The 24,402-nt window shown below is 39.8% G+C and overlaps 1 protein-coding gene across 1 annotated transcript in view; it reads right to left on the reverse strand.

Annotated features, from left to right (window-relative positions):
• Positions 1–13,797, reverse strand: part of FCHO2 (FCH and mu domain containing endocytic adaptor 2) — a 115,706-nt gene extending 101,909 nt beyond the window's left edge. The window contains exon 1 of the mRNA XM_032626076.1: positions 13,617–13,797. Coding sequence (XP_032481967.1) covers positions 13,617–13,649 — 33 coding nt within the window. The 5' untranslated portion in view covers positions 13,650–13,797. The remainder of the gene's footprint in view (positions 1–13,616) is intronic.
• Between the last annotated feature and the right edge of the window lie 10,605 nt (positions 13,798–24,402).

A 24,402-nucleotide genomic window follows, 5' to 3' on the forward strand; every position in this document is an offset into this window, starting at 1 on the left:
CTGGTACTGAAGGGCTATTCACACAAGCACACAGACTATTAGAAGAAATAATATTTACCATCTCTCTTTTTAAAAGAAAATAAGAAAACTTGGAGATCATCTAGTAACTGGGGCAATAAGGTCCTGAGCATTTTGTTTCACTGTTACAGTACTGTAAACATTAATCAATCAAGGAAAGGTTAAAAAAAAGCGGGGTGGGGGGTGGGAGGGGGGGAATTCCCTGGCGGTCCAGTGGTTAGGACTCCACGTTTCCACTGCAAGGGGCCCAGGCTGGATCCCTGGTTGGAGAACTAAGATCCTGCAAGCCGCGCAACCACAGCCAAAAAACAATGGTTAAATTACATTCAGAAATCTAGGTTCTTATTAAGAAGTTCTCAAAAAGTAAGCTCTTTATTTGGGAAGTTCAGATATGCAAATAGCATATTACTTGAAATTACCAAGAGAGGAAATGAGATTTATTCATTTCTTTACCATTCAATATAACAATATTATTACAGTAACAGTAATATAATATACCTTAGGAAACAGTACTAGCTATTCCATCCCTCAGGTCTTCACTTGGAAAGAGAAGGAAAAATACCAATGAGGATGTGAAGCTGAAAAGGTCTGCTTCAAGAGGCACTAACGACTACACATAAACACGCTGCGTGATTACAAATCCATGTGTCACTTCTTCCTATTTGGCTATTCATTCATTTACTGAGTTCTAAAAAATGTAATACGCCTGATCCTAGGCACTGTTTTCTTAATTTCATAAATCTATTAACACAAACATTTATTGATCATTAACTTTTTCTCTGGCACAAACTAAACAAAAATTGTAATACTTCAAATAGCTCTCTCTCCACATACACACACACACACACACAAATATACATGTATCTTTAAAAAGAAAAAACTTCAAAGTCAAATACCAAGAACCCAGGCCTATTGTCACCTTGTCAAAAACTTACTTTACAGCTTTTCATAAGAGATGACAGTGTATTAAATACACACATATCTATACATATGTCAAAAAATACAGTAGGAGACAAGTGGCTTCAGTGTCTTCACCTGAAAAATAAAATGGAAATTCTGGGGAAATGGGGAAGACCACTCTTGAAACTGGCAATCGTAACTCATATTTCTGTCACCATCTGCGATTACCCAGGTTTTTTTTAACTAAAAGTACCCCCATGTAGGTTCTATTAATTTTTTAATAGCCATCAATGTTTTTAGTCTAATTCAAAGACAAGTAAAATAACAGTAAATATTTCTGAATTACATATCCATTTTATCACCCTTGACCTTGAAGTGGATATGTTCCTATCATTTTCTCTTTTTTTAATTTAATTTTTATTTTATATTGGGGTATAGTTGATTTACAATGTTGTGTTAGTTTCAGGTGTACAGAAAAGTGGTTCAGTTATACATATAACTATACCCATTCTTTTTCAGATTCTTTTCCTGTATAGATTATTTCGGAATATTGAGTAGGGTTCTCTGGGCTATACAGTGGGTCCCTGTTGATTATCTATTTTCTATATAGTAGTGTGTGTATGTTAATCCCAAACTCCTAATTTATCACCCCCACACACACACCTTTCCCCTTTGGTAACCAAAAGTTTATCATTTTCGACACAAAAAATTTTTTTTCTTAACATATTCTATTAACTCAAGCAAGCAGAACTTGCTTTTTCTTGGCTAACTAAAATACACAAATGTACAAGTAAGTTGATGACAGAGTTTTATTATCAAAAAGAATTATAGCTAAAGATGTTTTCTGGTCTTCAATATTTTACTAAAACTGTAAATGTGCACACCCTTTAATCCAGCAATTCCACTTTTAGAAAGCTATACCACAAAAACACACATACAAAGATAAATGTGGAAAAATATGCACTGCAGTACTGTTTATAATTGTGAAAAAACAGAACTCAGAAACATCCATTAACATTACTGGTTAAACTGGTTAAACAAATGATAGTATATCCTACAATGAAATACATATAGTGTTTTTTAACTGCAGTAAAAAAAAAATTGCAGTACATTTTTAAGTATTAATTTCTTAAATCTGCCCAGATATACATAATGTCAGTGAGAAAAAGAGCAAGTTGTAATTATTCATAAAAGCCAAAAATAATCTAATGTTGGGAGCAACCTAAATGTCCCAAACTGATGAATGGAGAAACAAAATGAGGTAGATCCACACAATGGAATACAAATCAGCAATAAACAGGAAAAAACACTGACACATATGACTTTATGGATTAACCTCATAAAAACTTTACTAACTGAAAGAAGCCAGACACAAGAGACCGTATACTGTATGATTCCATTTATACGAAATGTTCAGAACAGGCAAATCTATAGAGAAAGGAAGTGGATTAGTGGCCACCTAGAGCTGAGGGTAGAAAAGAGCATTAACTGTCAATGGGCATGAGGGATCTAATTATTGGGAGGATGATCATGTTCTAAAATTAATGATTGCTGCACCACTCGGTAAAGTTACTAAAAATCAACGAATTGTACACTTAAATTGGGTAGATTTTATTATATGTAAAATGTGCTTCAATAAATTTTGTTTTAAAGCATGGTATGAAACAGTATACGTAAAACTTCATTTCCATTGAAAAAATAACAGGTTGCATATATGCATACAAACAGAATCTGAAGGCATATACAGCAAACTATTAACAGCAAATTATCTCTGGAAAATGGAATAATTTCATTTCAGAGCATAGGTTAACTTTCTAATAAAAAAAATAATAAACAGGTCAAGTCTTTAATACAGGAGTAACAGAGCTAAAAGCTATACTGACAAGCAGTTGTAAAATGCAATTTTCTCCCAAGTACACTACAATTGTTGATATAAAATCTTGATTATCAATGGCCAATATTTTTTCTTCTACTGATCAAATTTTTATTCTTTTTTTTTTTTTTGGCGGTACGCAGGCCTCGCACTGTTGTGGTCTCTCCCGTTGAGGAGCACAGGCTCCCGACATGCAGGCTCAGCGGCCATGGCTCACGGGCCCAGCCGCTCCGCGGCATGTGGGATCTTCCCGGACCGGGGCACGAACCCGTGTCCCCTGCATCGGCAGGCGGACTCTCAAACCACTGCGCCACCAGGGAAGCCGTATTCTTTTTAATAACAATTTTATTGAGATATAATTCACACACCATACAATTTGGCCATTTAAAGTGTAAAAGGCAAAAAATGTTAGCATATTTACAGACTTGTGCCACCATCACTGCAATCAATTTTAGAACACCAAAAAGAAATCCAAACCTGAATAGCTAGATTTTTAAGAGTAGGTATTTACTCAGTGATGAGCTTATTTTCAGCTAGCTTATTTATTAATCAACATGTAAGAAATTACGTATGTCCACAAAAAAATCAGTACACTAATGTTTATAGCAGCATTATTCATAATAAAGGTGAAAACAACCCAAATGTCCATCAACTAACAAATGGATAAGCAATGTAATATACCCATGCACTGGAATTTACTCAGCCATAAAAGAAATGAAACATTCGGGTTCGAGCCTGGTCCAGGAAGATCTCACATGCCGTGGAGCAACTAAGCCCGTGTGCCACAACTACTGAGCCTGCGCTCTAGAGCCCGCGTGCCACAACTACTGAAGCCTGCGCGCCTAGAGCCCGTGCTCCGCAACGAGAAACCACCGCAATGAGAAGCCAGCGCACCACAACGAAGAGTAGCCCCTGCTCACCGCAACTAGAGAAAGCCCGCGCGCAGCAATGAAGACCCAACGCAGCCAAAAATAAAATAAAATAAATTTATAAAAAAGAAAACAAAAAATGAAATATTGATACATGCTATAATATTGATGAACCTTGAAAACATTATGCTAAGAGAAAGAAGCCAGTCACAAAAGACCACATACTATGATTCCCCTCCTATTCAAGTCCAGAATAGAGAAATCTATAGAAACAGAAAGTAGATTAGTGTATTGCTTGAGGTGGGGTGAAGGTGAGACATGGGGTGATAAAAGGTACGGGATTTCTTTTTGAGGTAATGAAAATTTTTGAGGTAATTTAAGACTGACTGTGATGATGGTTTCCACGTATCTGTGAACATTACCAAAACCACTAAACTATACACTTTAAATGATGAACTGTATGGTTCACAAAATATATTTCAATAAAGTTGTCCAAAAAGTTAAATAAATAATATTTTATCCTTTTTAATCAATAAATTCTAGCAGGGAAATTTTCAGCATTAACTGACAAAAACAGCTACTAACACCACTGCTGACCCAAGGAGGACAATTACAATGAAGGTTTACACCAAGACAGGATCTTTTCTCTGCCAATCTCAATGCACTTTGCAAAGAGGTAGCATTTCCATACAAAGCTTCCCGAATGTGACTTGAGCTAAATAAAATCTTGTTATAATCCAATATAAACAGGTGTAAAAATCTTTTTAATAATTCCTAATATGAAGTGGAAAAAAAAAGTTTTATCATCTTTTAAAGATGGAAATCCAGAATCATACAGGTCCTTTAAGAGAACACAAACTTAGTACCTTTGTGTCCCCTAAATACTCTAATTGAAGTAAGATGACTGCAATTAACAGTTTGATGTATATCAGTCCAGATTCCTTTTTGCATACATATAGTAATATTTTACTGCTTAATATGAAAATGAGATCATGTTATGCACATTGTTTTGCATCTAAATTATCAATTAAAGTGAAATTTAGCTGAAAAGATAACTAAGTTATAAGTAAGGTCACCAAGTCACTAATAATGTACAGATTTTTTTCTGGTCTAATATAGCGTCGACAAGTGAGATATCCTTGAAATTTCAAGTTAAAAAGTTTAAGTCATCAAATCTATTTTGGTAACTCAAAACATCTTTTTCTGGTTGATCTTATAACTTTATACTTTAAAAAAAATTTTAATAGACATAAAATACAATCAAAATATTTCCACTTGAAGAAAAAAATGCACTCCTCTATTAACAATGCTATGAAATTCCTATTTTAAAGAAAATGGAACTGTTAACATATCTGGGTTTTAGAGAGCCACGGAAAGTAATAGTGTAAAAGCACAAAACTATAAATCCCATAGATTTTAATTAAGGCTTTGAAACTTCTCCTTCAAAGACCTTTTAAGAGCAACAGTAAAACCAACACTAAAATTAAAAACATGGATATTCTTCACTTTTGATAAGTCCGAGAACTAGAAAAACAGGCAAAAGATTAAGTGTGTACACTGTATAATCAGGCTATTCATTAAAACGTTGATTTTACCTCGTTTCCTTTTTAATCAAAAAAAATTTTTTTTGGAAGGAGAAAAGAAGGGTCAGGAGGTACTATCATGTGAATAGCAGTAACATGCCTAAGCTTCCTCTCAACTCTAAACTGCCTCAAAAATAAATAAATAAATATCATCATTTCCTACCTCTCTACATTTTCCTTTTACTCTAGCTCTTACTGACATTTATTAGGTAACCTTGGACAAGTCACTGTAAAATATACCATTAATGTGTGTTTGATGTAATCTCACTTTATCCTGCCTTCTCTGAAAACACATGATGAAACATTTAACTAATTCTGGAGGTATTTTTTTGCTTTGAAGAATGGCCCCTCTAGTGAAGAATCTTCTAGACATTTTTGATAGGAATTCAACGAATATGCAATGACAGCCCTCCAGGTCTATTTCTGCCTTGAAAACTGCTAGGAAGAAAAGAATAAAATACATGCACACAGTTTTTCTACAGGCAAACAGGACATTCAACCACAAGTTATAATCTCTTCTGATCAATGTTCTATTTATGTATTAAAATTTTCACACAAGATCACTAAAACTATTCTTCAGAGCTCTTGGCAAGATATTGCTAAAGCAGAAAACAGGGATTAAAACCTAGAATGAACATTGCTCAGCAGTCGGAACAAAGGTGACTCAAACACATCTGTCGACAAATCTTATTACTTAAAAATAAATCATTTTCTCACCCCTCAAATACTCCTCCCTAATCTTTTAAATTACAACTCAGCTCTTCCAATTAGTTAAACCCTTCAAGCCATCTAAAAAGATACCATATAGACACAACAAAAATAGCAGAAGCAAGTAGTTTTGAGGTAATTTTTTATTCTTTTATCTTGCAAATTTTCTCTAATATTCTGTAAATAAATGTAGTTTTCATTACTTTCAAAATGAAAAATAAAATAAAACAACAATTTCAGCTTTCTCAAAAACTTTTCAATCTATGCTTGGAAAGACACACAAGGCTACCTTCTTAATCTGACATTCTGTTCACCTTAACACTTAAATCTCCAGTCCTCATAATTCATAAATGGAAAAAAACAAAAACTGCAAGTAACCTAAATGTCCAAAAGGGGAATGCTATAAAAAAATTACATCTTATCCATTCCATGAAACCTATACTGAAAATATTTTCAGAGAATACTTAATCACATGAGAAAAATGTTTTGATGTTAATATCATTTGAAATTACCAAGATACAGAACTATATAGTAGAACCTGTTTTGAATTTTACATTTCCAAAGAAAATCTTAGAGGACAGAGTAAAAGGCTTTAGGTAATTTTTATTTTCTTATGTGTTTTAACGAGCACATAATAAGTTATAAATAAAAAAGAAAGACATCTTCACTGGCTGTTATTTCAACCAACTAAAAACTAACACTTCTTATTTAAGGCCCCAGCACCACCAATTTGCTTTACTTACATTATACCTTCCTATCTTTTCCCTAAAGTCAAACAAACATGCTTGTCATATCTTCCATAATTTTACTCCTGCAATTCCACTAAGGAGCATGTGCATGATGGAAATGAGGGAATTGTGTACCTCAACTTCATCACACAGTTCACTAATCACTTCCCAATTTAATCCTCTCTGCCTCTGGCCATTCCAGCAACAATCTCTAGCCTCTACCAATAGATAGACAGCTGACCCTTGAGCAGCATAGGTTTGAACTGCGCAGGTCCACTTACACGTGGATTTTTTCCAACAGTAAATACTACAGTACTACTTGAATCTGCAGATGTGGAATCGCAGTTATGGGGGAACCACGGATAGGAAGGGCCAACTATAATAACTATAAGTTATACCCTGATCTTCAACTGCACAGGGGTCAGCACCCCTAACCCTCACATTGTTCAAGGGTCAACTGTAATTACAGGTCTCCATTACTGTTTTGCTTTTGTTTTCCCTCACATCTGACCAATTTTTGCTTATCTCTCTGGACCAGATTCCTACTAAAATTCTTCCAATTCAAATATCTTTTCATTTTTCCACACTAGATAAATTGAAAGCCAAGCCTTTATTCCTTTTTCTGTATGTCTCCACGCCATTATATTTGTATACAGACTTCTTAGGGTGCTTCTGTTAATTGTTTGAGAATTATAAAATCAAGATGTGGATAATCTCAGGAGATATCCCGTGACTCAAAAAACTCCTTCCAAAATATGTGTGTGTATGTGTGTATAAAATATGTATTTCCAGGGGCTTCCCTGGTGGCACAGTGGTTGAGAGTCCACCTGCCGGTGCAGGGGACACGGGTTCATGCCCTGGTCTGGGAAGATCCCACATGCCGTGGAGCGGCTGGGCCCGTGAGCCATGGCCGCTGAGCCTGTGCGTCCGGAGCCTGTGCTCCGCAACGGGAGAGACCACAACAGTGAGAGGCCCGCGTACCACAAAAAAATATATACATATATATGTATTTCCAAAGGGCTTATGGTAATCAAAAGTGCAGGATGACACAAAGCATACTCTTCTCCCATGCGTTTGCTAAAATAATTTAAGTAGTTCTGAAAGGATTAGAACCTTTAGGATTTCGTCTGTAGGGCTGGAAAAGAGCCCAGACAGCAAATTTTTATCAGTCCTCTAAAATCCTTCCCCTAAATTAAACTTATGCACACTAAATCAGCATCAATTTCTCAATTTCAATGATTAAGGCAAAAACAAACAAAAGCACCCTCCCACCGCCCCCCCCAAAAAAAACCTAACGGCCTGACAATAACATTTAGTTCCATCTAAAATACTATAATTTTCGGCTTCCCTGGTGCACAGTGGTTAAGAATTCACCTGTCAATGCAGGGGACACAGGTTCAAGCCCTGGTCTGGGAAGATCCCATATGCCGCGGAGCAACTAAGCCCGTGTGCCACAACTACTGAGCCTGCGCTCTAGAGCCTGCGAGCCACAACTACTGAGCCCACGAGCCACAACTACTGAAACCCACATGCCTGGAGCCCATGCTCCGCAACAAGAAAAGCCACCGCGATGAGAAGCCTGCACACCGCAACGAAGAGTAGCCCCCGCTCGCCACAACTAGAGAAAGCCTGAGTACAGCAACAAAGACCCAACGCAGTCAAAAATAAAATTTTAAAATAAAGAAGTAAATTAAATACTATAGTTTTATAATATCTACCTGTCAAGTCTATTTGAACCAAGTTAGATGAATCTGTAGTTTGAATTTTCATAGCTTGTTGCAGTTGAAAATAGTTTGGGCATGGCTAACTGGCTAACAGTTATACAATAACACATTTTAACATGTATGTTATTTGCTTGTATATACAGGTTATTTCTGGAAAGCTACATAAGAAATTGGTAACAGTGATTACCTTTTGAGAGATCTTGGTGGGTGGATAAAAGGGAGATTTTATACTACATTCCCTTTTGTACCTTTTAAATACTAAACCAGGTAAATTTTGCAAATTTGTTAATTACTGTATATATGTAAATATACAAACCTACACACTTTAAAAATTTTAGTATATCATCTGATGGGATCAGATCCTAAGCAGGTACCCCAAACTACAATATTTGGAAATTTCAAGAAATAAAAAGTCTATATTCTGGGTTTCTATGGTTGCCTCAACTAATTTTTTAAAGATGTATATTTTAGAATTTTCATATGGATAAATAACCCCAAAGAATATGTGTGGGGGGGTGCTGTTAGTCTCTCATGTAGGATACTAAATTTCGACTAAATAACCAAGCAAAAATATAATAACGTTTTGCATTCCAAAGTCCTATTAATAGCAACTCCAGATTTTTAAAAACATTTTAATCCTCCCAGTTTATCCATGTAATGACAGATCAAATTTTGGATATACGGTATTATGCCTCTTATATAAGGGACTTGGGCATCATGTAGATTTTGGTATTGGTCCTGGAACCAATCTCCCAAGGATACCAAGAGAGAACTGTATAACCTAGTGCTCTGAATTTATTTAAAAGTAAAGCATGACAATACCAGTGAAATCAATAGATAAATGGTATGAGACTTCTGTACTGGTTAATCAGAAAAAAAAATTTTTTTAAAAAGAAATAAGGAAAAACTTCAGAACAAAAATACTGAAGATAATTATTCATTCATTCTTGATGTGCTGAATGGAGATCTTTGGAAAAAGTCACCTAACTAAAAATGTCATTTCATTACAATGTGATGTATGCTAAAGAATACCTGGTGTCTTTGGGGGAATACTTTATATCTTATATTGACTGGGATTACTATGTAAAATGAGGTTTATAAGGTATTTAAATCAGGTATGCTGTGCTCACTTGTTTTTTCCCCTTAAGTAATTATCGCTATGAAATCCATTCCTTAAAAAAAACTTTTTAACTCTTGAATTAAATAATTTGGACTTATATAAAAATATATAAAGCCATTTTAATCACTATATTGTAAGGCTGACATATATAATCAAGAGTATTATAAACTAGTACTTGACTCTTTGAGAAAGAAGCAGCAGATGGAGAAACTTCTTCAGTGCAATATTTGTCAATACCTTTTTGAAGTTAAATAATCTTTTGAAGGACTAACTGTTCTTATATATTAAAGGTAACAGTGTGGATTTCTGTTATCAACATTATTTTTGCTGTCCAACTTTAATAGAAAGAAAAACATTTTAAACTTGATTATCTTTGTGACACTATACTTTGTGGCAAAAACTGACTTAACAGCAACAAAACACCTGCTGTGTAGGAAGTTTGGGATTTTTTTTTTTTCTTCAAAGTATAGTATTAGGTAAAGGAATTTGTAATGTAGCATATAGTTTTACTTTAAGAAAAGCTATAAAGAAACAGGCAGGATGTGCTGCTTTCAAAATGAGACTTGAAGAGAGTTTGAATGATTCAAATTTTCCTCTAATAAAATGCCACAACAAAAAGATCTGTCTTTTTATATGTAGGGAAAAAACCAATTAACAGCTTGTTTGGTTAGAAACCTAAAACTTTAAAGGTTCCCATTACCTCACTTTGACAAGTTTTATTTTGTTTTGACAGTGCCACTTTAAATATTAGGGGAGAAAAGTGAAATTAATATTACAAATTCTTTATTTTAAGAAATTGTTAATAAATGATTCAGAAATAGGTAAATTTTTAAGTTGTCTTAAATAGACAGCTAACAAATTCTGAGAAGTTATTTAGTTCCCAGGGTTTCCTAATTCATTTAGTCCTCCTTTGGAGCTTTTTAAGATCCAATTTAGAGCCTTCATCCCCAACCAGGAAGTAAAATAAAATGCAGTATATTTTAACTATTTGTACTCAATATTGGAAGTGAAGGCAAACACTAAAACACAAACTAGACTTGGGATTCTCTCTAGATTTCAGATAACCAAATTTATTTCCATGCCTCTACTAAGAGGGAAAACAAGGGGCACACAAAAACCTGCAAAAAATGTTCATAAAGCATTATTCATAAAATAGCCAAAACATCAAAAAAGGCTATGTTCAAAACTCAATGAACACAAAACAAAAGATAACCTTAAAATGTTAACATGCAATTTTGAATTAAGTTAGCAAATTTCAAAAACACACTCATGCATCCAAAAATACAAAACAGGACTTCCCTGGTGGTGCAGTGGTTAAGAATCCAGTGCAGGCGACACAGGTTCAAGCCCTGGTCCTGGAAGATCTCACATGCCATGGAACAACTAAGCCTATGTGCCACAACTACTGAGCCTGTGCTCTAGAGCCTGCGACCCACAACTATGGAGCCCACGTGCCACAACTACTGAAGTCTAGAGCCTGGGCACTGCAACAAAGAGTAGCTCCCACTCACCGCAACTAGAGAAAGCCCGCCTGCGGCAACTAAGACCCAACGCACCCATAAATTAATTAATTAAAAAAAAAATACAAAACATTCTAACAACACCAAATTTTAAGTAATCCTTATAGAAGTTTTACAAATTGCCATTGTAAAACCTGAAGTCTAAAATCAATAGGCTAAATATAAAATTCATATGGAAAATCAAGGGACCCAGGAGAGCCAAAATAATCTTGAAAAAGAAGAACAAAGTTGGAGCACTTGCACTTCCCCATTCCAAACTTACTACAAAGCTACAGTAATCGAAACAGTGTGGTATTAGCATAAGGATAGATGATGGGATACCAGTGAAAATCCAGAAATAAACTCGTATATATCTATCGTCAACTGATTTTTGAAAAGAGTGACAAAACTATCCAATGGAAAAAGAAGAGCCTTTTCAACAAATAGTGCTGGGACAACTAGATCCACAGGCAAAAAACGAAGCTGTACCTCTTCCAGCACCGTACACAAAAATTAACTTCAAATGGATCATAAGCCTAAATGTAAGAACTAAAACTATATATAAAATCCATAGAAATAACATAGAAGTAAACCTTTGTGATCCAGGGTTAGGAAAGACTTCTTAGATATGACAACAAAAGCATACGTGACAACAGAAAAATTAGACAAATTGGACTTCATCAAAATTTAAAACTTCTGTGCTTCAAAGAATACCATCAAAAGAGTGAAAAAGACAACCCACAGAATGGGAGAAAATACTTACAAAATCATGTATTGTAAATCAAAACCACAATGAGATATTACTTCACACCCAACGCTACAATAAAAAAGATAACAAGTGTTGTCCAGCACATGGAAAAACTGGAAACCTCAGACATTGCTAATGGGATTGTAAAATGGTACAACCACTTTGGAAAATGTTTGGCCCTTCCTCAAAACATTCAACAGAGAGTTACCATAGGACCCAGCAATCCCATTCCCAGAAGAAATAAAGACATATATCCACATAAAAACTTGTACAGAAATGTTCATAGCAGCATTATTCATGATAGCCAAAAAGCACAACCAACCAAATGTCTACCACTGATGTATGGATAAATACAATGTGAGATAGATAGATACAGAGACACACCCACACACCCACACATGCAATGGAACACTATTTGGCCATAAAATGGAATCAAGTACTGCATGCTACACCCTGGATGAACCCTGGAAACATGCTAAGTAAAAGAAGCCAGTCACAAAGGACCACATGTATGAACCCATTTATATGATTATGTCCAGAACAGACAAATCTACATAGGCAGAAATCTATAGATTAGTTGCCTAGGACTGAGGCAAAAAGAAAACGTAGAGTGACTGCTAATGAACACTGGTATTCTTCCTGAGATGATGAAATTGTTCTAAAAGCGTGGTGACATTTGCACAATTCTATGAACAGACGAAAAATCCTTGAATTGTTAACTTAAATGGGTGTATTATACGGCAGGTGAATTGTACCTCAATAAATCTGCTAAAAAAAGGAAAAAAAAACACCCTAACGTCTAGTATTTATGTCGATTGTGGAAAACAAGGAACATTCAAAACAAATAACTATGAACTGATTTCATTACTAAGCAGGACCATGCTTGAAACACTCAGAAATTAAGAACTTAAGACATACCTTATTCACTTTAAATATTTCTACGTCTTAACTAAAATGGCATTGTGGCACTCGCAACTGTCAAGCCATAAAATGGGATTCCTGAGATACCTGAGTACACATACTACTTTCCTGTACATGGCTGAACTGTGCTTCCCATTACAGCAAACAATAACTGCAGAAAAACACTCCACAGGGAGACTGGGAATTCATTCTCAGAGAACCACCTAACGCTAATACTGAGTTAAAAGGAGGGTGTGGAAAGAATGAGGAAGGGGAAGGAGCACGGAGAACAGGGAGACGCATCGGCGCATTTAAGCCCAAGGAATCCAGTTCCATTAAATTCAACTTTTATACGCTTTGTGAACAGGCCCAGAGGCAAAGTCCTGGGCGCAGACCAACAAGCCGAGCTGCGAGGCCGAGAGGAAGTGCTGATCCAGCCCAAGCCCGCCCGGGAATTCGTGGGGAAATGGTGGGGGGCCAAAGGGTAAGATGGGGGCCTGCGGGGTGGGAATGAGGGGAGCCCCTCCGCCCGGCTCCAGCCCGCACTCGCCGGCAGCGCGCAGCTGGGGGCGGCCGCGCCGCGGGCCCGTCGTCCGCGTCCGAGCCGCGGAGCGCGCCCGGCGCCCGGAGTCTCCGGCGGGGCCGGGTGCCGTCTCCCGCCCCATCCGGCGCTTTGTCCCAGCGCGGGCGGCGGGCGGCCCCTCGGCGTCCCCACCGCGGGCTGAGGGGCCGCGCTGACAGCCCCCGCCCCCCGCAAGGGCGGCAAGCCAGCGAATCGCCCGACGGGTTTCATCCAAGCGGGACGCAGCAGGCGGCGGTCGGAGGACGCCGGCCCTGCCCGCGAAGCCGCCGCCGCCGCCGCCGCCCGAAGCGCACGCAGGCCGAGGTCAGGCGCAGAAACCCTCGGACTCCGAAACCCACACAATGTCCAACATCCTTCTCTTACCCAAAAATTCTCAACGAAATGCGCCATGACCATCCTGCCGCCGCCGCGCTGGGTTCCGCGTCCGCGCCCTCCCGCCGCTCCGTAAACACTGGCCCGGCCCCCACGGCGCCCCCGCCTTTCGCCGCCGCGGCTGCCGCCGCCGCCGCCGCCGCCGCCGCCACCGCCTTCTTCCCGGAGGCCGGCCCGCACCCTCCAGGACGCATGCGCCACCTAGCGGCCGCCGCTGCGGAGCGAACACTCAAACGCCTAGGCTGGGTTGCGCATGCGTCTCGGGCCCCATGGCCGGGTCTTAGTCCCGTCGTTCCCACTCCAGCGCGGGCTCGTCTGAGAAAGAGTATTTTCTTGGGAACGGTGGAGAACCCCGCACCGGAGCAGTCACCCGGGAGACTGTTCGCACCGTTCGCGGTGCGATGGGTACTGGCTGAGGGACGGAGCGAAGAGAGGGGCCGGCCAGGAACAGTGGAACCCACAGCCAGGCTGTCCCCTCTCTTCCTCCTCGCCAAGACTCGCTTCCTGAGCTTTCGAGTATCTCGAAGGTCCCAGAAGTCGGTGCAAGCTGGAATGGGGGAAACTTGGCCTCTAGCCGACATGAGGAGACGCTGAGAAATGGTCAACAGGGTGCCTTTCCTTGATAGGGAATTAAGAACCAAAACAAAACTTTCCGAGGCCGGAAAAGGAGGAAACGCCCTGTCGCCTGAGAGCCCTGGGAGCTGCGCGAGACCCAGGCACCAAGTCCTCGGGGGAGGCCGCTGACCTCTAGCACGCCCGGAGCAAACCAGCCGGGACTGCCGAGCAAACCAGCCGGGACTGCCGACAGCAGGAACGTGACCCGAAACCAACGAATTTCCCTAACTCAGCCAGTTTTGCCTTTTTTTGTTGTTGTTAAGTCTCTTGCAGGACTTGTTCATATAAATCCATGGTTCTCCTAGCAACTTGTACATTTTGGAAAAAGAAACAAGTTCAAACACGCCTCGGCATAACAGAGACACTAAATCCCCTTCCCACGCCTTACTTTCCAGAGGTTAAGGGGCAAAAATTAAACCAGGTCATTTAGGTCCAAAATACGCAGTTCTTGAAGCCAAGCCCGACAAATAGATTTAGTGTAGCTTTAACTGCCCATGCACATCACACCTCCTCGGGTCTTGTGACTTCAAACACGGTGAACACTGTACCACTGTTTCTTCATGGCAGATTATTTCCATTCTCAAAAGTAAAAACCAGGGACTTCCCTGGTGGCGCAGTGGTTGGGAGTCTGCCTGCCAATGCAGGGGACAAGGGTTCGAGCCCTGGTCCGGGAAGATCCCACATGCTGCGGAGCGGCTAAGCCCGTGCGCCACAACTACTGAAGCCTGTGCACTTAGAGCCTGTGCTCCGCAGCAGGAGAGGCCACCACAATGAGAAGCCCGCGCACTGCGACCAAGAGTAGCCCCTGCTCGCCGCAACTAAAGAAAGCCTGCATGCAGCAACGGAGACCCAACACAGCCAAAAATAAAAAATAAATTAAAAATAAATAAATAAATAAATTTAAGAAAAAAGAGATCATGAGGTTTTAAAAAAAAAAAAAAAAAAAAAAAAGTAAAAACCAGACAGTGGGGCTTCCCTGGTGGTGCAGTGGTTGAGAGTCCGCTTGCCAATGCAGGGGACACGGGTTCGTGCCCCGGTCTGGGAAGATCCCACATGCCGCGGAGCGGCTGGGCCCGTGAGCCATGGCTGCTGAGCCTGCGCGTCTGGAGCCTGTGCTCCGCAGCGGGAGAGGCCACAACAGTAAGAGGCCCGCGTACCGCAAAAAAAAAAACAAAAAACCAGACAGTGCCTTTCACATGGATGAAGCTGTAAAGTGTTTGTTTAATAGGAATCATTGGATAATGGTATTGTGATTATATCTTTTTAAGAATATCTTTTAGGAATATATAGGCTGTAATAATACGACATCTAGGATTTGCTTTAAAATGAGTCATTGAGGGGCTTCCCTGGTGGCGCAGTGGTTGAGAGTCCACCTGCCGATGCAGGGGACACGGGTTCGTGCCCCGGGCCGGGAAGATCCCACATGCCGCGGAGCAGCTGGGCCCGTGAGCCGTGGCTGCTGAACCTGCGCGTCCGGAGCCTGTGCCCCGCAACGGGAGAGGCCACAACAGTGAGAGGCCCACCTACCGCCAAAAAAAAAAAGAGTCATTGAGGGAGGAGTAATGGGTAGGGGTAAAAATGAAACAAGATTGACCATGAATTGGTCATTCTAGGAGCTAGGCAATGGAAACGTGGTTCACAATATTACACTCTTTTTGGTATATGTCTGCTTTTTCCTTTCTTTAAAAAGTCTTCATAATGCTATCATTTACACTAGTTTTGGGGAAAGTCAAACTTAGAAATTTGCTACAATTGTCTAAGCCATTAGTCTAGCATTGTCTTTTTTTTTTTTTTTTCGGCTGCATTGGGTCTTCGTTTCTGCGTGTGGGCTTTCTCTAGTTGTGGTGAGCGGGGGCTACTCTTCCTTGTGGTGCACAGACTTCTCGTGGTGGCTTCTCTTGTTGCGGAGCACGGGCTCTAGGTGCGCCGGCTTCAGTAGTTGTGGCGCACAGGCTGTAGAGCACAGGCTCAGTAGTTGTGGCGCACGGGCTTAGTTGCTCCGCGGCATATGGGATCTTCCCCGACCAGAGCTCGAACCCATGTCCCCTGCATTGGCAGGCGGATTCTTATCCTCTATGCCACCAGGGAAGCCCCAGCACTATCTTTCTTGATGCTGAAGAAATTCTAAGAAAAATACAGCCATCTAGATCACCCGGCCGATGAGCTTGGCATTAAATTCCCAGCATCACTAAGCACTACTGCACTTAGACCTGGTCAGGAGAGGCCCCTATCCTGCACCCCATGCTTTAAAGGACCTTACAGATCACAAATACACACATTAATTTATTTTTAAAAACTCATGAGTGCCTCTGCTACAGTTTCTGAACACTTGACGCATAACTATCAATACCCTCTCCCATGACCAACACTATTCAGGCTCCTAGGAAACATTTATCTCTTGCCTATATCTTCAAAACAAAAGGTGGAATCCCAAATGCAGTGAAAATTTGTGGCTGCTATAGCTGTCCGTATCAGAAATAGACTGCTTTGGAGTTCAGGCAGAATCTGAGCAGCAGAAGTGCTTAGATAAGAGAGAAGACAAACTGGTTAACTTATGAAGCCTTCCTCTCGGCTTGAGTGCAGTAAATTCTTGCATAACAAAATACATTTCTTTTGCATAAGAAAATAGTGTCTAGCAGAGATTTTCCTTGTTTCAGCGTTCCAATTTGTGGTTCCAACACTGAAAGTTTTGCACAGTATTCAAATCGTTGCACAGGGTACACTGACTTCCATTTCGTACTCTTACCTCTGGTCCCATAAATATTAGACGCAGGCCTGCTATGAAGATAAATCTTCTGTATATTTCGGGTATTTACAAGGTTCGTCAGGGTCAAAACACCATATGCTGTAATTGCCTGGTATTTAAATTGTGGGACTTCATAGTAGTGATTAAGGTGACTAATGGTGTAGTAGAAGAATGGGGATGGTATTAGCCACATTCTGACCTCTCAAGTCAGGTTTCCAAGCATGCAGAGTGTAGATAAGGCCCTAAGCCAGTAGCCTCATTCATATGCTTCAAAGTATTTGTGCCCCAGATGCTTAGGCCTTGCTTATCCAAACACATTCTGAAATTATTGAAAACGTACATAGGTAACAACAGTATTCCACTCACTCACTGTCTATAATACCTAGCGCTTAATAGTCACTCAGTAACTGTTCAGTGCAAGAATGGATAAATGATTGCGCCTATCAAAATGTCAGGGTGGATGGACTTTGGCTATTCAATAATTCCATTTTTCTCTTAATAACTCATATTTTTAATTGGTGCTAGATCTTATAAAAATGTCATTATTTAAGTTCTACTTGATTTAATTTTCTCACATTAAATATTTTCAAAAGAATTTGGGGGGGCTTGAGTATACTTCTTCAAGGATAAGCTACCTTTTGTAATAAAAATAAAATAAAATTGAAATAATAATATTCAAGATTGTCTCTTGGAGGAGATCATCTGTTGGGAAGGGGCCCCTAAACAATTTGGCCTTCAATTTTTGGGTGACCCACACCTGCAAAGTCATCTTCCTCTTAGGAGCCCTCTCTAATTATACCTGCTATCCATATGCTGGCTTCCAGGGCATCCTCCTGGTACCCATTAAACTCTGGCTCAAGCAGTTATGTTATAGCCCCGTTAAAAAGAAACAACAGGTCCAAAATGGAGTCATGGTACATTTCGTTAAGAATTTTGAGGTAACAGAAGGATTTTGGAAATTATGTGAGTTTTGGAGTCCAAGGGTTTCTGCGCTTGACCTCAGCCTGCGTGGGCTTTGGGCAGTGGTGGCCTCGACTTGCAGGTTCACAGCCCTTGTGGGGGGTTGGGGGGTCTCAGTATGGGGCTCCTTTGCTAGTTTAATCCTTTTCCCCAGTCCAAAGATCCATGAGAATTGTTGTTGGTTACCAGCTGGGATCATACTGAGTTGATTTAAAAACTGGACTGGGTCCAGTAAAAGCTACTGCTAATGAGGATCTTGGAAGCCAGAAAACCTAAAAAATTGGTGGGTATGGGTTGCACATTTAAAAGCTGTTACAGTACTTGCCACCTCAAGAAGACTTCCGTGATAGGATAAGTTGGTTATGGAATAGGTTGCTTTGATGCTAAGTCTCCCACCAGCCTCAAGGAAATTTCTGTGCAACAAGTTACACTGTGAAACACCCCACAATTTCCAAAGACAAGCATATCACTCTTAGGTATAGTTTGGCTCCACAAAACCCAAAGGCCTAGTTAAAAGAAATGGCATCATCTATACCCAGAATTTGTTACCAAACCTGGCTTACTTGCCCAACTTGTAGCAAGCCAAATGCTGAGATGCCAAGGTTTGTAGCAGAGAAAGGGTTTATTCAAAAGGCAGCCAAGAGAAGAGATAGGAGAACAAGTCTCAGATCCACCTCCCTGAAGGCAAGGGGCTTGAGATATTGATGGGATAAAGAATCAAGGTGGTCTTAGGTGTGGGGAAAGGAGATTGGAGGTAGGGAAAATGTGAGGTAACAAGCATTCTGGGCAGGTGTATCTGCGTTACATGCTTCTTCATGGGATACATACTCAAAAATGGACATGCTTAGCCTGATTTGAGGGTGGACTTTTCAGCCCTCTGACATCAAAAGGTCATTCATCAGATACCTGTGCAGACCCAGTTTTAGGATCAGTGGTCCCAACCAACTTTAGCCAGCTTGAACTGGACAAGAGCTGACTCCAAATTCCTAGAAAACAATTTAAGCCCCCATTATTATAGTGACCCATAGGTCAGAGGTGTTATCTAATGGTTAAAAAGTCTTGTAATATATTATCTAAGCTATGTGAAGCTTGGAGGGTATGCAGTTAAAGAAAGAAAGAAAAACAAGCAAGCAAGCAAGCTTAATCAGTAAAGGCAGGTTACAAGCAGAAGAGTTTTTAACAAGCTGTTCCCTTATCTGCTGTTCTATAAGACACACCTGGGGATTTCTGTTAAGACATCGGCTTCTGTTAACCCTATGGAGCATGGTTTCAAGTTGAATGTGCTACCTTCTGGAACACCTACTTATTTTATGTCTGAAAACTGTAGTCCCAAAGCTATAAATACCTACAAAATTGGCAAAATCTTACTAAAGACAACCTAGAATTTTGTCTCCCAAAAATTTGACTTGGTAACCATCAAGTTGGGGGTCCCAAAATATGGCTGGACAGAGATGTGGGTTGCACCCCACTTGCAGCTAGATATGGCTGGAGAAAAATGCAAGTTAAACTCTGTTTATGGCTGAGGTGCTACCAAACTGTTGCTCTCAGGGGAATTACAATCTAGAATTACAATGGGCACTGTGAAGAATATTCTAATCAGATAAGATCATTTAAAAAGTATACTTAAAAGTAAGAGTTCCACATATATATGGAATCTAAAAAGAAATGGTTCTGATAAACCTAGAGGCAGGACAGGAATAAAGACACAAATGTAGAGAATGGACTTGAGGACAAGGGGAGTGGGAAGGGTAAGCTGGGACGAAGTGAGAGAGTGGCACTGACATATATACACTACCAAATGTAAAATAGATAGCTAGTGGGAAGCAGCTGCATGGCACAGGGAGATCAGCTTGGTGCTTTGAGACCACCTAGAGGGGGGGATAGGGAGGGTGGGAGGGAGATGCAAGAGGGAGGGGATATGGGGATATATGTATGCATATAGCTGATTCATTTTGTTATACAGCAGAAACTAACACAACACTGTAAAGCAATTATACTCCAATAAAGATGTTAAAAAAAAAGAGTTCCCATATCAAACAAACAGAATGGGATACCTATTTTAATTGGTATGCAGAAGCCTCCAAACGACTTTAAAATTCCAAAAACAGCTTCATTAAAAGATTTGCTGTAAAAGACTAGTGAAATATTAAAGATATATGAGGTACCTAAAACAAAAGACTGTAGGAATGACATAACTCCTACTCTCCCCTCTATACTCCTTTGAGTACTCAATGTAGTAATCCTCTGTCTGAATTGTTTTTCCTTTCTGAAAAGGCTACGTGACCATACGCAAAAGTCTGCCAAGTTAATGACCTGACAAACACCCCTATATCTACTTTCAAAGGAGGGCCCTCATTTGAGAACTTCCCAAAGTTGTCTGGGACTCTGAGGGATTTTTCTGGTAAATTGCTATGTTATTTCCATAATCATCAAAGGGAAAACTGAAAATAAAATTCATGGAAAACCTTGCCAAATTCTGGTAAATACTGGAGCCTGCAGATGGAATCCTGGGAAAACTGACAAAAGTGGGCAAAGGATGAGACTTCTTCCCAGAGTCAGCTCTCCTTGGATCTCAGCCTGTGGTCCCAACTGAGAAAGGAAAATAAAATATCATGTCATCCCCTCCTTTCCAAAACCAGACACAGTGGTTATTGATCCTTTCTCTCCCAATGACAACTGTTGCCTTCTTTTTTGTCATTATCTAAGTCTTTCTTTCTTTTGGCCATCTTTGGGAGTAGCTCTAAGATCTTGGGAAGGTAATATCTCCTGCACCTTCTTTGGGAATGCCTCCTAAAACCAAGGGATTGTTCATTACTGCCAGAAATATTTACTGTTGTCCCAGCTGAAACCTGACAAGATATCTGAAAAAAACTGAATTCTTCTGGTTTCCTCAAATATCTGACTACAATTCTCCAAAGTAACATTTTCAATTTTCTTCCACCCTTCTAATTTGGCATTCCTAAGAGCAAAGACTGCCCTCGAATTTCTCTAGAAGGGACTATACCAGGCCTTTTCCACTACCCAAATGGCAGCCAAACATCAAGGATTTGGGCTTTGGATATACATCTCAAAGCTGAAAAAGACTCCTCCTGCCATCTGCTCCTGTATAAATGCTGGAGACCTTCAAATCAAATTGACTAAGAAAAGAAGTAGCTGGCATTGATCTAGACTGCTTCCACTCAAGATGCCAGATCAAGATTTCATATTTTAACTAAACATGAAACCTTCTCTCCTTTCCTTTACAATGGCATTGGCCTGGAAAGATAATGACATCACCCATATCTCCCAGGCCATTGCTAAGGGGGCAGGTGACCTCTGGAATTTAGAACAACTTTTTATTTCAGGCTAGGAGAAAACCTAACTGACCCTTGGGTTGAACAGAAAAATGTAGCACTCCCTGCAAATGAGTCCATTAACAGTACCACCTTAGCGGAAGTGGTTTGTGCCCCCATAGGATTTATCTTTTTCTGTGGGGATTATCATTCTCCTTGAGCCTGTGAACACCTAGAAGGCTGGCACATAACCAGGCCTCTTAGTTAGGTTATCTAACTGTGCCTCTGTCTACAAACAAACTTAGACCTCGTTGGTCAACTTCCCTGAATTTACATTATCAAGTTTGAAAGGACTTACCAGGAGGCATTCATGATTCAGGATTTACTTCTTTTGGCGGGCTCTACTTCCCTAGTTAGGAGTGAATACGAATGAGGCTATAATCAGGAAACTCTCCTTAACTCTTGAAAATATTGCAGTCTGCTGAAAAAGCAATAGCTATGCAAGACAGACCCTTAGACAACCTGGCCAAAGTTGTTCTTTTATTTTTTTTAATACTTATTTGTTTATTTATTTATTTTTGGCTGCACTGGGTCTTAGTTGTGGCATGCAGACTTCTTAGTTGCAGCATACATGTGGGATCTAGTTCTCTGACCAGGCATCGAACCCTGGCCCCCTGCATTGGGAGCATGGAGTCTTACGCACTGGACCACCAGGGAAGTCCCCAAAGTTGTTCTTGATAACAGAATAGCCCTTGATTATCCTTTAGGTGAACAAGGAGGTGTCTCTGCCACCACCACCTGCTGCATCTGGACTCATATTTCTGGGGAAGTTGAAACTCAGTTATACAAGATCACTGAACAAGCCATTTGGCTTTAAAAGGTGACTCCATCAAGGGGTCTTTCTTTGACTTACTTGATTTTGATTGGTTTGGGTCTTGGGGGCCATGGCTCCAAAGTACACTCTAGACATTGGGGATGATCTTGCCTATAATAATCATGACAATCTCTCTGGTGCATTGTATTCTATCAAGAGCTTTAAATGCATGTTCACAGCTGCTAACTACCAAGCAAATGATCTCCATGTAAATGATCTTCCTAAAGCTGGAACATGGAAAAAGAAATAAAGGGAGTGACCAACAAAAAATGTGAGCCTGAAATGCAACCTGTGAATACCACACAAGATTCAGCAAAAAACAGGGTCAATGAAAGCTGCAATAACTATGGAGTGGTGGGTGAGAGTGGCGCTAATGCCTTATATTTTGGTCACATCTCTCAGGCTGAGAGTTTGATCAAGGGGGACATTTTTAAAAAGAAGCAACAGGCCCCAAAGTAGGGTCCCTTATGCTAAGCCCCACCAAGACTCAATACCTAACCTAACTGCAGTTTCAGCACCCACAGGAGTGGAATTTTAAACCAATCAGTCTGGAATTTCCTGCAGCACTAGTGAGGTAATCTGCCTGAGACCCCATACCTTCCCCTAATAGAAAGTGACCTTGTGTGAAATAATCTAGTCTTTTAACTTCTTTGTCCCACCCTCCTTCTGCCTATAAAAGCCTTCCATTTGCTATAGCTCCTGAGAGCACTCTTGTTAGACGGGATGCTGAATTCATGAATCTTTGAATAAAGCCAATTAGATCTTTAAGTTTACTCAGCTGAATTTTCTTTTTTTTACAGTTCAAAGCATATTTAGACTGTTAAAACATAACTTGATAAGTGGTAACAAATAAAAGGAGAAATTAGCACAAATTAACCTAAATCTCAATTCTCCGGTTTACAAAATATCTCTAAGATTTGAGGGCAAGGCGCCCAGAGAACTTCCTCCTTTTCATTCCTTAGTTGGATCTCCTATTTCCAATCCTGGATTCACAGCTCACAGCATATTAATCAACATTTAACTACAAGAGCCATTTCTTTATTACACCATTTAAAACTAGTTCTATTCCAAAGTGTTGGCTATAAAGGAAACACATTTTTCTCATTTATTTTCAATATAATTTTGCAAATGAATTTCCACTTGTTTCCAAGATGAGAGTGGTAGAAGGGAAGCTCCTATCAAAAAAACCTCTCTTATTTCCTGCTAATTTCTTCAAGGAGCAGCATCCTGTGTCAGATTCGGTAGCCTTTCTATGTACTGATCTTGATAATACTTGATAATAAGTGGCAAAAAAGCTAAGCTCCATTAAAAGGCAGAAGAGAAACAGGCAGATCCCTGAAATCTGGTGTTCTCTCATTTTCCCCTACTCAATAGCAGCATATTGAAAGCAAAAGCTTTATGCAAAACAGAAAGAAAAGCTTGTCAGATGGTATCCAGACAGGCTGCTCTGTGAGGGCCAGGAAGTAGAAACATGTTAATCAAACTGCAGAATGGGGCTAAATATCACCCTCCACACGCTTCTCGTTCAAGCAGCTTGTTAGGCTCACCTGTCCTCTCTCCTGAGCGCACCTGGGATTGACTGCCTGTTCCTTGATATGACATCATCTCTTCCTTCACAATGAGGTTTACTTTCCCAGGAACTCTCTTACCTGCTGTCTTGGCACAAAATACCTGATAGACTTATAGAGCTGGTAACCACAGGGAACCCAACAGTGGTTTGAAAAATAAGGAAAGAGAAATTATTATCATACGGACAGGAAGGTGACGGATGGTAAGGTAAAAACATACAAAAATGTTTGTCATTAATATTAAGTGGAAATATAGAAGATAACATAGAAAATAGATTAAAGATATAAATATGTGAAAAATATGCATGTAAATGGACAAAAATCAAAAGAAAACATGGAAAATGTTTATGTGATATTAAGATTATGACAATTATTAAACATTTAAAATTTATTTTAATGTAATAACATAATATGATTTAAGGAGTATCGCTCTTCTTTGTTTTTACCTGAGTATGAATGTAACTGGGGCAAATCTTCCTTAAGTCTTTCATTAAATAACTCCTCTCTTTCATTTATTCAGGCAACAGACAATTATTGAGCATCTAATACAATGAAAAGAGTATTTCTGCTCTTAAGAAATTCACAATGCAATATGGACTCATGATGAAGACAATAGAGATGATGACAATTACAAAATAATGTGCCCAGAAGAGTGCCTGGTATATCAATGGCAACCAATAAACATTTATTAAATGAATAAATAAGCAAATCACTTTGTTCAGAGGAATAGCCTCAAATTCAG

The sequence above is a fragment of the Phocoena sinus genome, chromosome 3, assembly GCF_008692025.1.
Source record: "Phocoena sinus isolate mPhoSin1 chromosome 3, mPhoSin1.pri, whole genome shotgun sequence".
In the NCBI taxonomy this organism is placed as follows: Eukaryota; Metazoa; Chordata; class Mammalia; order Artiodactyla; family Phocoenidae; genus Phocoena; species Phocoena sinus.